This window comes from Nestor notabilis, unplaced genomic scaffold (genome assembly GCF_000696875.1).
Source record: "Nestor notabilis isolate BGI_N333 unplaced genomic scaffold, ASM69687v1 scaffold11598, whole genome shotgun sequence".
NCBI lineage: Eukaryota > Metazoa > Chordata > Aves > Psittaciformes > Psittacidae > Nestor > Nestor notabilis.
Genome location: NW_009939642.1, coordinates 12,583 through 26,956, shown reverse-complemented (window position 1 = coordinate 26,956; position 14,374 = coordinate 12,583). Strand labels below are relative to the sequence as shown.

General features: G+C 46.7%; 1 protein-coding gene across 1 annotated transcript in view; it reads left to right on the top strand.

The window, feature by feature from the left end:
• UNC80 (unc-80 homolog (C. elegans)) overlaps nt 1-14,374 on the top strand; it is a gene marked incomplete at its 5' end in the record, with an annotated part of 118,213 nt that overhangs the window by 94,411 nt on the left and 9,428 nt on the right. The window contains 8 exon segments of the mRNA XM_010019970.1: nt 986-1,109; nt 3,390-3,515; nt 5,376-5,499; nt 6,230-6,436; nt 8,004-8,188; nt 9,056-9,221; nt 10,056-10,235; nt 12,249-12,387. Coding sequence (XP_010018272.1) covers nt 986-1,109; nt 3,390-3,515; nt 5,376-5,499; nt 6,230-6,436; nt 8,004-8,188; nt 9,056-9,221; nt 10,056-10,235; nt 12,249-12,387 — 1,251 coding nt within the window.

Below are 14,374 nucleotides of genomic sequence, written 5' to 3'. Positions count from 1 at the left end.
GACTATTCGGGAGGTTTAGGAACAGTGGATGCTGAAAGACAAGGTGTACGTTGGTCTGCATAAGAACTTATGTAGTGAACACTTGATCCCATGTGTCTCTAAGTAAAGTCCACTGAGGAGCTTGACTAGGATAGTGTTTAGTCTTGAACTAGCAAGTTATGCAAGCCTTGTCCTTCTGTCCCAGTAAGTGCATGTTGGCTTGAGAACTATACTTAACTCCGAAGAGTCAGGCCCTGACTTCACCTGAGATGAAGGGTGTGAACCACTTTGTTACCTAAGCTGTGGCTGCTTATGATTAGGAAGGATTCCATTCAGCATCTGTCACAAGCCGAAAGCTGTTTTGCTGAGAAACAGCAAAGTGTCAGGGAAACAAGGATCATGGAATGAAGGACTTTGGTGCTGGTAGGGAATGAATCAACCCCCCTGCACAGGGTGAGGAAGGTAAAGATCGTTCTGCTGGATCAGTTTACCTTTGGGGCAGACTGTCTGGGAGTCAGGCTGGCAGAGCAGACTAGACTGCAGAGTAGCTTACAGAGGCACTCACAGCTGATGGAGCGAGAACATCCACAAACCACAAGAAGAGCTGGAGGAGTCGCTCTCAGCTGGGAGCACAGCACAACAGACCTTTTCCCCACACAGGCACACCTGAGGCAGCTGTCTGGTGGCTCCTTTTCATTCTCCATCTGTCAGAGGGAAGCATCAGGGAGTGAAACCCAGCTCATCCACCACTGTGTGAGGGGGCTTGTGCTGCGAGCACAGCCCCCTTTGCTTCGTTTCCTGTCTCTCTCCAACGCCCAGTGTGCTCTGTGGCTCTGTGCTTTCCTGAGCTGCGTGGGTAACACCTTTTCTCTGTGCTCATCTCGGACGTGGTCGCTGTCTGAACCGTTTCCTCTGTGGGCGTGACTGTGTGTCGGTCACCGTGTGTGCGAGCGTCTGGTGGGGGGCAGGAGGCCCGGGGCTAACGGCACCTACTGTTGTATTGCAGGCGCCAGGTTGAGTGGGAGCCTGCCAGCAGTTTGATTGAAGGGGTTTGTTTGACACTTCAGAGGCAGCCTATCATATCCTTCCTGCCTCACCTTAGGTCTCTGATCAATGTGTGTGTCAATCTGGTGAGTAGCTGAGCGGCAACCCCGTGAACCTTTGCTAAACCTCCCCCTGCTGTTGACTTCTCTGGATTGAAGATGACAGTTCATTCCCATTCCTGTCATTTTACCTGTCCCCCTTACCCCTCACAAGGGGACTTCGCAAGTGACACTAGAAATAGCAAGGTTCATTTTTGAAGTGGTGCATGGGGAGACACAGTGACCAGTAGCAATGGTCAAGCTTCCCACGCACCACTTTAAAGATCTACCTTTGCCAGATTGAGCTGAGAGTTGAGGGCTGCAAGTTGGAGAGTGGGGTGGTGGAGACTGCACTCACCTGGTAGAGACGGGGAGAGGGTGGCACTGGGGATACCTACCATCTCCAGTGGGGAAGGACCCTGACGGCTCTGCCAGAGGCCATCAGGTGCTGGCTAGATAGAAGGGTTTATATGGGTGAATTCACTCCACTGATTGCAATGTCCGTGGCTTGATCTAGTACAGGTTTGCACTGTACAATGTTCAGATCCCACTTTTAGTAGAATTCATGCTCCTAAGTGTGTTACAGCAGAGACATGGCACAGATGGAGTCTGACTGGTCGGTCAGTGGTAGACTGTAGTGTTTCTTCAGTTGTTACACAGGGGTCAAACTCTATTTGATATCAGTATAACCCAAACCATTTGAACAAATGTGTGTGCTTTCATTCCATGTGGGAAAAATACAACTAAAGAGGGAAAGGCTGCACTAGCATTTTTATTGTTACTGGATTGTATAACATTTTATCCTTAGAACATAAATGATGTAACTTTTCCTAGTGGTTACAAAAACCTCTCAGCTCCGAGGGGCTTTAAAAGCAATGATTAGCAGCTGAAATGCAGTACCAGTTTTTGCCGGGTTTTTCCTTCAAGACCATTCAGCATTCAGCGCCACAAGGGCAGGAAAGCTCCAACCTGTCAGAATCTGTAAGACATTTTCCATGTTCAAGCAGAGGTAGCTACTTGGAGGTGCTGCAATTCTGGGCCCTTGGACTGCTTAGGGTTGCTGCATGGGGAAGTCACTACTGAGTTAGCGCAAATACAAGCCTAGAATGGACTTGCAGTTTGGCAAGCAGGCATGGCAGAGTGAATCATGCCAGCAAGCTCTCCAAGGGGCCTGCATTAAGAATTAGCCAATGCTCTAAAAATAGCAGAAAGCTCCGCAGTGCTGAGGCACAGTCACCATGCTTAGAATGAGCTGGCTGGGAACATCAGGGAGAGCTACCACAAAAAGATTACTCTTACTGTTATGAGTAATTTGGCTTTAGCTGTCAGAACTATGGCCACTGTCGGCTGTGGGAGCATGCCTGACTACATGCTGTATCATGTGGAGACTAGTTCATGAAGTCCAAAATAAGATCGGCTAGGAAGGTGGGAAAATGTCTAAATGATAATCCATAGTGATATAAAGAAAAGGCTCTGCCTCTTTCCTTTCTAAATTCTTCTTTGGTTTTCCGGCATAAAACTGATTACTGCCTTTTTCCCCAGGCTGAATTTGGGAATAAAATAAAAGAGTGCATTCATCTCCCCTAAGCTTAGACGTCTGCCAGGGAGCTTCTCCCTGTTCCCATCGTCTAGATGTTTCTAGTCATGGAGAGAAACAAGCGTGTACAGGCCTGTGATTTAATTCCTCCTGAGGGACACATCCAAAACAGTTCAAATAACTCTCCCCTGGAAGTGTTATTTGCTTGTGCTGATATTTCAAGTTGTTCCAGACAACCAGGTCACGTGCAGGTGACTTTGTTTCAGACATCTAAGGTCAGGTAAAATGAATCAGAGTTCCTAAGAACAGACTGTGAGAGGAATCTGAACATTGTACAAAACCCGGCTTGGGTCAGACTTAGGACATTATTTTTCAAGTAGATCAGCCAGAGAAGGGAAAAGAAGTCCAGTTTCAATGCAGACTTTTTGCTTTGATGACATATTTGTATTTGTTACAGTTGTTACATGACATATCCTCCAACTCTAACTGTTCCACCAGTCCAGTGCTGGTCATTCAGGGCTGGTACTGGGTACATTTATGAATGTACCAGATTACCTGTGCACTCCTCCCATCCTTGCTGGTTCCTTCTTCTCCCCTCCCTTTCCCTGCTAGAACTCTGCCTCCTCACTGGCCCCAGCTCACACAAGGACCACTGCGGGGGCTGGTTCTCCTAGATCCACCCCAACTCAGTGTTCGATGGAAGGCACCTCCATTTCACTGCCGTTGGAGGATATGGCATGGATGAAACTGTAAGTAGTCAGCTGTGGTGATGTGCTCTGTTTGTATTGCAGGTGATGGGAGTGGTAGGACCCTCCAGTGTGGCTGACGGATTACCCCTTCTTCATCTCAGCCCTTATCTCTCGCCACCTCTGCCCTTCAGCACAGCTGTTGTCCGGCTTGTAGCATTGCAGATACAGGTGTGTCTGCCCTGGCCTGTGGCCAGGCCTGTTACAGCTTCTGGTTGAGACACCAACTCATCGGTGCTCTGTTTGCTTTCTGCAAAAGCTGGGCAAAATCTGTGGAACATACACCAAAAATGAAAGAGAAGCAACATGTAAATTCTCCCTTCTTTATGAAGGCTTGGACTGAGCTCAGAATTCACCTGTTGGGACCAAGTCCACAGTGAGCATCCATCAGCTTAACACTGTGATTGAAGTCCAGGGAGTTCGGCTGATTGATGCTGTTTAAGGCTCTGACAATCCCATTAGGATTCTCTGCAGGATTTAAGGAGTTAGCGTAAGCCTCCTGCCACAGGGAGATGGGCCCTGGCTTAGGTCATGTCCATTCAACCCTACCTCTTTTCCCATGGGATCATGTTAGCAACTGAGAATGGAGTTTGTGCTCTTCTGCTCCTACCTGAGCTGGTCACACAGTGTGCCAGCTGAAAAAAAGCAGGGCAACTTGGCTTTTCAGCTGCTGACTCAATCGCATCCTTGTTGTCCAGAATTAAAACCAAAAACAACCATCCTGGACTTTTTAGAGAATTTCATCACTATTCCTTTCTCATAGCAGTGCCATAACTGTTGCAGAGTCTTTCTGCTTCTGTATCCCTTTCCCTCCCCATTGGCATGAAATCAGACAGAATGGTGACCAAAGAAGGGACAAATTCCCTAATCTAGCTCCAACTTGCATTTTTAAATATGCATTGGCACATCCAGTTGAATACTTCAGCAGGTATTCCTGAGCAGCAGGGCGGCTTGGGAAGGAAGCCTCATAGGGACCAGAACACAGTGCTGTCCCTCAGAGCATGAGGCACAAAAGGACTTTTTGGTACCAACTGACACAGAAAGAGGACAGTTTTCTTCCAGCTCTGAGGTAATGGTTCTTTAATCAAAAGCAAAAAAAGGGCCAACTTCACCTTCTCTGAAATCTTTTCTCTTTTTTAAAATCAGATACCAAATTAATATTTATTTATTTTTTTTAAGTATTGGGGTGTTTTATTATCCTCTTTTCCCTGTTCACTCATTCAGGGGCTTTAAATGTAATGAAAACAAAACATGTCAGAAAAACATGAGTAGTCATAATTCCTAATACTTCCAGCAGGATATGAAACAGAAGCACTTCACACCCCATCAGAAAACATCTTCTCCTGGAATTTCTCAACCCAGGTCTGCAAGCTTGCAGGGTTACAAGGTTCGGTTGCATTTCACAGCTAAATCTGTAGCAACTGGGAAGTTGTAAATGAGCAGAGGTTCTAGTTATAGTTACTTGTATTACCTCCTCTCAAGAAGACAGACCTTTCCATTTAGGCTTGACTTACGTGTCAAGAAGTAAATGTGCATTGTTTTATTTTTCAGTTCATTCTTTGTGATAGGCAGGATGATTGGGCAACACAAAGTGAGGCAGAACAAAAATGTCCACGTTAGGACAGCAGAATATTTAGTTTATGTCATTTGTGCAATTTCGTCTACTCCTTTTTTTATTCCCCATAATCTGGGTCAGATCCTGATGCCATTCACAGCACTGCAGAGTTCAGGACTTGCACTAAGCCGACTCCTATGGGATACATCTGATTTTGTTAAAGACACCTATGAGTTAGGAATCTGGGCTTCTTGCATCTTGGCTATGACAAGAGCAGGTGACACCTCTGTTACTCACTCTGTGAATTCCTTTTACTCCTACCTAAGTGGTTGCAGGGCTTCTGGTTCAATCAAGTCATCAATGCCAGTGTTGTGCTGTGTAAACAGGGTGCCTGGGGGACCATCATTCCCTGCAGTAACTTGTGTTCGTGATCTGCTGATGAAATCGTTTAATCCTTTCTTATTATTACTGCACAGGCTTTGAAAGAAGATTTCCCCCTAAGCCATGTCGTCTCCCCATTCACCAATCAGGAAAGAAGGGAAGGAATGCTTTTAAACCTACTGATTCCATTTGTGCTCACAGTAGGATCTGGAAGCAAAGGTCTGACTAATTTAACAAAAAGAATTTTTCTCCCCCTTTTCTGACAACTGATGTTTGCACTTTCCCTGCCCCCTGTCGATTTTTTTACTTTTATATTTGAATTTGGTTTTCTGTCGCTGGCAGTGGGTCAGCTGAGTGCCCTTTGGGTCTGAGGCTGAAAAGAGCCCAGTTAGAAGAAGAAGTTGTTGTTGTTTCTTCTCTTTGTTTCACTGTGCCATGGTTCTTGAGTCAGATCTTACACAGATGTGCTCCTTCTTTTGAAACTGGAGTGCAGGGCAAGACGAATCTGTTGTAGCAGAAGCCACAGAGGGGAGCAGAGGTCACAGAAATTGTGTGCCCCTGTGGATCACTGTCTGCCCAATCTGTCTGGCACAAGCCCTGCTCCTTGCTTTCTTCTATAGAGGGTGCTCACTGGTAAATCCCTAAATGAAAGCAAAGAGTAAAGGGAGAGGGGAATGTCAAAAGGAAATGAGATCATGAGACCACTGGATGGGACATTTCTTTGTGCTGTGTAGCTCTGTGTGTGTGTTTGTGTTGGTGCTAAAATAAACTTTGCCTTTGCTTGCAGGAGGAGAAGCAGCATAACAAGGTGTGGGGGACAGAGTTGTGGCTTAGGGAACATTTGAGATTGCATCCCATTTTGGAACTGAACAGGGTCTGGATCTTTTGGGTGTCTTTGATGGAATGTAGCCTGATCTTTCTCTCTCTCTCCCCTCCCAATGCATCTCAGACAGCCCCTGGCTGGAGCAGCCTGAGGTCCTGCTGCTGCTCCAGACTGTTATCAATATCCTCCTGCCACCTCGCATCATCAGCACTTCCCGCAGCAAGAATTTCATGCTGGAGAGCTCCCCTGCCCATTGCTCCACCCCAGGGGACGCAGGGAAGGACCTGCGGCGGGAAGGGCTCGCAGAGTCCACCAGCCAGGCTGCCTACCTGGGTGAGTGATGGCTTCTGCTGACCACTGAGAAGAGACAGAGATAAAACGGAGTGTTCAAGACTGTAGACAGCACCAAAGAAAATCTTCTCAGGCAGGAGCTAATTGAGCTCTTTAGAGCTGCTTTAGGTCTTGTCCTGAACAAGGAGCCAGGCCAGAGCATGAAGCCAGGAGTATCTGTGGAACGCTCAGCAACGTTAGCAGTGTCTGCACTGCAGCTGGAGGAGATTACAGCACAGGTAGAAGTCGCTCAGTTTTCATACTCCCAGAGTCCAGCAGTGAAGGCACAGAAGGCAAGTGAGGCTGCCTGTCAGCCCCTAGTGCCACAGCTTCACTGACCCTTGGCTAGCTAGGGAGAAACATGATACAGCCTGCTGCCTGCTGGTCCTGCACACACATGGTCCTTACTGACTGGCCCTGCCTCTGCTCACTGTATGCTGCTGCAAGGTAGTACTGTATTTTCTCACATATAACTCACAAGTGAAAGGAAAGAAAAAATAATCAAATTGGAGATGCAGCAGCACTGCAGGTTATTGGGGCTAGCTATATGGGGAAAGTTTTGTCTCAGAGCTTTCTCCTTCAAAGGAGGAGAACTCTTCACAGCTTCTCTGTTTCTGATTTTGTGAGGGCATTTATCCAAAGACCTATATCCAGGTCTTTGCTACCCCATATGTGAGGAATGGGATAGCACTGATGAAAAAATGGTGGTTCACAACTGATATACCCCCATACACACCCCAACAAACCTGGATACAGATGTGTGATGGCTTAGATGTTTTGGGCATCCCATCAAGAAAGATGGAGGAGTCAACCTTCCCCTAGCAATTTCCAGGCCTCTCTGTTTGTTCCAGACCAGGGGAGCATGGAAAGGGGGAGACTTTCCTCTCCTGTGAGCTAACTGTTGGTCACTGCTGACTTTAGTATAGAGCACTGTTTTGAACCTCACTGCAGTTTGTCCCCATTTATAATGCAGTGCTCTTGTGAATTATGGCCCTTGGCTTACTGAACCATATTTTTTGTTTAGATTGGCCATGACTCATGCAGCTTCACTGCTAGATAGGTTCTTTTCATTACCCCATAAATAACCTGGAGGTTATTGTGCTCACAGGGTGACTCTTTTGTGTGGATATGCTTGATCAAGATTCTTGAGGTTGTCTGATCAGCCAGGGCTGGTTTCTCCCCCCACCCCCCTGAGCTGCTTTCAAAATACCTGGATTCCAGGGAGACAAAAGAACTCTGCAGGGAGGGAGAGAAGAAGTTAGAGCAAAAAAATACAGAGGAACTTAGGTGTGAAGTAGGAAAATCTCTCTGGAAATGGGACTCTTGAGTCCTGATCCTGAGGCCTTTATTATAAGAAGGTTGCCCTCCTTCCCAGCCACGTTTGGAGACTGATAGAAAAGACAGTGGTGACCCTGAGGTTTGTGCGTGTGCGTGTGCATGTGCACGTGCTTGCATGCATGCCTGTGTAGGTCTGTGCCCACTCTGCCCCCTCCATACCTCCCTCAATGCTTGTAAGGGACATGGACAACATCTCTGACTGCCGTTTGCTGGTGTGTGTGTTCCCCCGTAGCCCTGAAGGTGATCCTTGTTTGCTTTGAACGCCAACTGGACAGCCAGTGGTACTGGCTGAGCCTGCAAGTCAAAGAGATGGCGCTACGGAAGGTGGGAGGGCTGGCCCTGTGGGATTTCCTCGACTTTATCGTACGAACACGGATCCCTATCTTTGTGCTCCTTCGGCCCTTCATCCAGTGCAAGGTAACAGTTGCTTTGGCTCCTGATAGATCACTCCCTGAAGGCAAGATATCCTTTATTCCCCCGCTGAGAACAGAGGAACAGCACTCCTGGAAGAACTGTGTGTTACTGTAGTGAGTGACTTTTCAGAGTTAGTAAGCCTGAGAACCCTTTGAAACTGAATCACAGGGCTGCACTAAAAGGTATGCCAGACATACAGGAGCTCTGATTCATGGAGTACAGCTAGTCTTAGTTCCCTGGATGGGAAACTATCAGGCTTGATCAAGAGGGTTTGCAGGTGGACTTAATTTGGCAGCAAAGTCACTAAAAGTATTTAGAAGTAGTGTGGATGCTCTGAACATAGGAGGGAGTTGGCATGGCTGGCAGAAATCTTCCAGAAATCTCTCTCTGCACAAAGCCAGGCAGTACAGCTGACAGCCAGGAAGGACCACTCTGCTTTCCATCTCTTGGATGAACGTTCTGACAGGGCTTTTGTGGATGGACAGGCAGCTGCTAGGCTGAGGCTGCCAGGGCTCTCCCCGGCTTACCAGGTAGACTAGCACATGGTACTCCACTTCACTTAGCTTGCCATGGCTCACCACTTGGACAGACTAAATCATCTTAGAGGAAGGAGCTGTCTCATGTCCGGGGGTAAAGCTTAGCATAAGAAAGCCCTCATCCCTGTGTACCAGTGTCAGTGAGGTTTTGGTATCTGTTCGGTCAAACACGAAGTTGTCCCTGAAAGACAGGTGGAAACGTCATAGTTGGAGTCAAAACCTCATGCCTGCAAAGAGCACGGCCTGCAGGCTGCCGGCCCATGCTGGTCTGGAGACCAGTCCCAGGTCCCTGGACACCACATCCCTGCAGTGCTAACATGTCCCAACTTTGCAGCTGCTGGCCCAGCCGGCTGAGAACCACGAGGAGCTGACTGCCCGGCAGCACATCGCCGACCAGCTGGAGCGCCGCTTCATCCCGCGCCCGCTCTGCAAGAGCTCCCTCATCGCCGAGTTCAACAACGAGCTGAAGATCCTCAAGGAAGCAGTGCACAGCGGCTCTGGTAAGGACAGGGCAGAGCAAAGGGCCTTCAGCCCAATCTGGCCAGTGTGAGGAGGCAGACCTGGCCGCTGCCTAGGAGGGGAATAGGGTAATCTACCCACACTCTGACAGCCTGCCCTCGGATCGAGCCCTATGGCCAGCCCAGCTTTGCCACTGGACAGCCAAAAAATCCAGGTTAGTTGTCAAATGCACCTTGTCATGCCTATTTATTCCACCAAACCCAAGTCGTGTTTCCCAGCAGCTGCCTCTCACTGTGTGCATCCCTAGCCCACAATGCAGCAAGCCCCTACCTGCATCCCTGTATATCCAAAGATGCCTGTGAAGAAACGTCTGTCTGTTTGTCAGCAGCAGATCTTTTTCTCCTCTTGGTCTCTTTGGTTCTCTACTGTGAGGTCTAGATCAGCATCCCAGGGCAAAAGGTGTATGAGGGGACACTTACCTCCTGTTAATCATTGCCCTTGTTGCCACGAGATGGCAGCCACTGCCTTACACATGGCAAGAGATTTTATGTGCTTTGTTCTCAAGAAAAGAAAACAAATTCAAAAGAAAATGCCTCAGCCTTTTTCCTTGTTAAAAAATTGCTTTGTTACTAAATGTTGAAACTGATCTGGAAAACATGGTGCTAAAGGTAAGAGAGAAAACCAGACTGCATGAGAAAAACAGATTTTGGACAGATGAGGTGAGCAAGGGCAGCTGTGCCTGTTATATCACATCTGCCAACCCCTGCCCCACCAGTCCAGGCAGAATCCAGTGCCCGATGTGACAGAACGCTTGGCTGGTTGTTGGTTTCCAGAGCCATCACTGACTTGGGTTTGGTTTTCCCACTCTTGCGCAGCCTACCAAGGGAAGACATCCGTGAGCACCGTGGGCACGTCCACCTCGGCGTACCGCCTGAGCCTGGCCACCATGTCCCGCTCCAACACGGGCACTGGCACGGTGTGGGAGCAGGACAGCGAGCCTTCCCAGCAGGCCTCGCAGGACACGCTGAGCCGCACGGATGAGGAGGATGAAGAAAGTACGTGGCTGCTGATTCAAGCTAAACCCCCAGCCTTGAATCATAGAATGGTTTGGGTTAGAAGGGACCTTAAAGATCATCTAGTTCCAACCCCCACTGAAGGTGTTTTCTTGATGCCCCAGAGGGAAAGACAGTTGTCCCACTATGAACAAAAGGCCCACAGGGGCATGAGGCTAAGAAACTGGTGTGGTTGCTACAGAGTTCCTGATGTTAAAGCTTGGGTTGTTACATACCTCCTCATTCCCTCCTGATCCATGGGTAGGGAAAAGGGAAGGGCACAGGCAGATTTTAGTATGTGGGACCTGGGCTGACAGGCAGTCCTCACAGTGCTGACAAAGCATTTGGCAATCAGTCCTCTCTTCGGCCTTCATCATGACAGTAGGTAGAGGCTGTGGCTGCTCTGTTATTAGGATCCTGTTCCTGCAGGATCTGAGTACTTCCTGCTCATCACTTCTGTCTAGATGCTCTGATGTTGAATATGTTGTCCTTTTGCTGCATAGGATCCAGCTGTGGCTCTCTGCAGAGAGGAATGTCTGTCTGCTCGTGTCACTTGATTAACAAAGAGGAAATTAAGCCTTAAACCTACTGACAACAAATGCTTGATCTCCCTTTTGGGCAGCTGGCTGGTTCTGGGGTGCCAGGCTTTCTGGTGCAAATTTAGAAGGAATGGGATGGTGAATCTTTTGGGGACTACTTTGCAATGACCTGAATGTTGCTTTGTCATTTCAGCTGAGTTTCATTATATTCTTGGAATTTTGCCTTCTCTCTGCTTCTGAGCTGTCCATCTGCTTCTGAGTTGTCCATCACTGAAAGCCAGGGTAGAAAACTCTGCTCATATGTCATCAGGCTTGGGCTTCCCCCTACTTTTTTAGCAGGGATACTGCCTTCTGGTGCTGCAGCGGTCGGTTGCCTCCATGCCTGGAACTCAGGCGCTTCACTTCTGTGTTTGAGGACTGCTGACTATTCCCCAAAGACATGAAACAAAAGGAGTGAAAATGGGTGGCACAAAAGAAAGGCCTGTGCAGTTACAGCAGAATTGCCTTTTGGGAAAGAACAGTTAGCCTGAAACTTTCCAGGCTCAGCCCAACCTTATTTTAGCTGGGTTCATCACTAAACATTGTACAATCCACCCAGCATTGTACTGCTGATACAATGCTCAGATACTCACTGTGGCAAACTCTGGTTTGAGCCTCAGATTCATTATGAACCACTGTGTGGAACAATGATTGCTACCTTCCTATGTGCTTGCTGCAGTATTACCTCAGCTCTGCCTTGGCTTAATGCTACCATAAAATATTTCAGAATATCAAAATTGGAAAAGGTCAAAAAGAAAAGAGAAAATTACAAAAAACTTCCCCTTTCTTTTATTTGTTTATTTGTAATTAGAAGTTGTTGTGGTAAAAAACACAAGTTATTTCTTTCCAGGTACTTTATATAATCTGAAACAGCACTGAAAATTTCAAGCAGTCCTGATCACGATCCAGCTGGCTGTATAGTTCAGTTATAGTATGACATATTTGAGACAGTTTATCTAATTTTTGGGTAACAGTCAAAATGCATGTCCCAAAGGGCGTTAAAGGGTGTCAGTTCTGTATTTTGCTGTTATGTAGTTTCTCTTTTGTAACAGTGCTTTGCTGTAGCATAGCAGCAGTTTATTTCACACCAGCAAAATGTGCAGTTACAGCTTTTATGCCATGAAGCACTGTATATTATTTATTAATCACAGGAATTAAGCCCTAGTGAAAGCTGAATTCCTCAAACACATATTCCTGAGAGCCATGTGAGCTTAAACCATGCATAAACCCCTGCCCCATGTGTGCTGGCTTCATCATCATGTGTCTTTCTGAACTGTGACTAATCTAATTGAAGTATTCAAATTTGCAGGCTTTGGGTCTTGGTAAGTAAATGCTGGGTACACCTTTGGCATCCTGTTGTCACTTGACAACTTTAAACATGCAGGTGGGGGTTGGGGTGGTTGTTTCCTCTCCTTTCCTGTTTTTTCTTTCTTTCTAGATGACTCCCTGAGCATGCCCAGTGTGGTAAGTGAACAAGAAGCGTACCTTATGGGTGCCATTGGGAGGAGGCGGTTCTCCAGCCATCTCTCCAGCGTGTCTGCACCTCAGGCTGAGGTGGGCATGTTACCCAGCCAAAGGTAACAACATGAGCTTTTCACCTTTCCCATTACATTCACAAGAGCAGAAATGGCATAGGTATATTATGTGCACGTCAGGGATGTGTGATAGAAGAATCAGTGCCAGCATAGTGATGCTAAATTTATTCATCCTGAAAGAGTGTTGGACCAAGGGTGCAGGGTCAGAAATAATGACTTGCCAGGATGAGCTGTGTTGTGTAAGGTCCATAAGAACAAACTGTCATCCATAGGAGCCTTCCTCCTGAACAGTTTCAGAAACCCTCAGCACTGTTGTTTTCCTCTGCTACTGCAAAAAGAAAAGACATGATTTGGGGGGGTTATGCACTGACCCAGGGGACTGTACACAACTTGTGTAGAGAGTGGGGAGGAGTCCTGAGAAGCTGGGAAGTGGGGCAGAGACATCCTGTTTGATTTACTTTGTTTTCTTCCATGGAGTTTTTGTCCTTCCTAGAACTGTACCTATCTCATCACAGAAACTGCATGTTGAGTTCAAAGATGGGACTAAATACTGTTTAAAACCAGAAATATACTTGTTGAGAGAAACAGCTTTGAACACCTTATTTCTGGTTAACATGGAGTGGTGAGAAGGAGATTGGAATTTGGGAAATCTTTAAAAGATGCAGAGAGAAGTTTTGCATTTAAATGTGATTTCCCCCTCCCCCCCCAAGTAAGCAATGTTTATTGCTTTACTTGTCTGCAACATAGTTATCCAAGGATATCTGACAATGGACAGATGAATTTATGTTATTTCCTTTGAACCTTTAAAGAATAAATTCTACATTATCTCTTGACCAGCCTTGGAAAATCAAACAACATTGTTCCCTCCCCAGTCTTGCTTGGAATAAAAGAAATAACCTTGATAGATGAAGGAAAAGTAACAGCTGCGGTACATAGCAGCAGAGATAGGAGAAGTGATTTACAGGAGAAAAGTTACACAGATTTTATCTGGGAGTTTTCACAAAAGGGCTTACAGGAACTCATTTGACTTTTGAACTGAATTACTTCAGTCCCTTTGTTTCTTGAAAAATTAACATGCAAGACTGCATTTTCCTGAATCTTTCACGACCATCTTCAATGCATAAACTTCATAAAGAGTCACAGCTGACTGACAGCAATGTTTGCTTTGTGCAATCCCAAGTCATGGTGATGCTGAGGAAAAAATACTGTAATTACAACAGAGCTTTGCTCTCTGCTTTTTAAGTGCATGGTATGTACCAGGAGAATTGCTTTTCATCTTTGTAAGGAAACTACAAGCTCAGTAGGCATAATCATAGTCCACAGCATCATGCCCTTTTTAGTTACGGATGCTCTCTGAGCTTTCAGCCTGCCTCACAGATGTAAACTAATTAATGTTAAGTAATATTATTATTGCGTTCCTGCTGGTAACCCAGCAGACTGCTTCCTTTCTTCCATGTTTTTCCTATGGGCTGAGAAGGCTGCTCCTGCCCAAATGGCTCAAGTGTAAGAAAGCAAAGTGATTGTGTACTGGTTTGCCTGGATCCACCAGCTGTTTACTTACAGTTTCATTGCACTACAGGACCTTGTTTTCCAGATGTTTATCCTAAGAGTCATACTAGAAGGAGAGTGGTCTATAGCTCGTGCGAGATAGTTCAGCCCTCCCTCAGGAAGAAGTGGCTCATGGGGAAGGGGGAAGAAAAAAGCTTTCTATGAAGCTGCAAGTAAATACAACTGAAATAAATGAGAATGGTGCAGGAAAATGGCTTTGAAAACAGTTACCTGCCCTTATTTCCTGTGGAAACCCATCCTACCAAACTTCTCGGCTCCCCAGTTCTCAGCAGCGATGTAGATGTCTCCAGGCAGTGTAAACCCCCTCTCAAGACTGCTCCTGTTATCAGATGTTCTTTCAGCTCCTCTGAGTCATAGATGTGCTGTTGAGCGTGCGAGGCCAGTTAATGTTACCGTCCTTTTTTGACTTTATTCCGTTGGTATTTTTTCCCTTGAAAACAGAGACAATCGCATGCTTTTT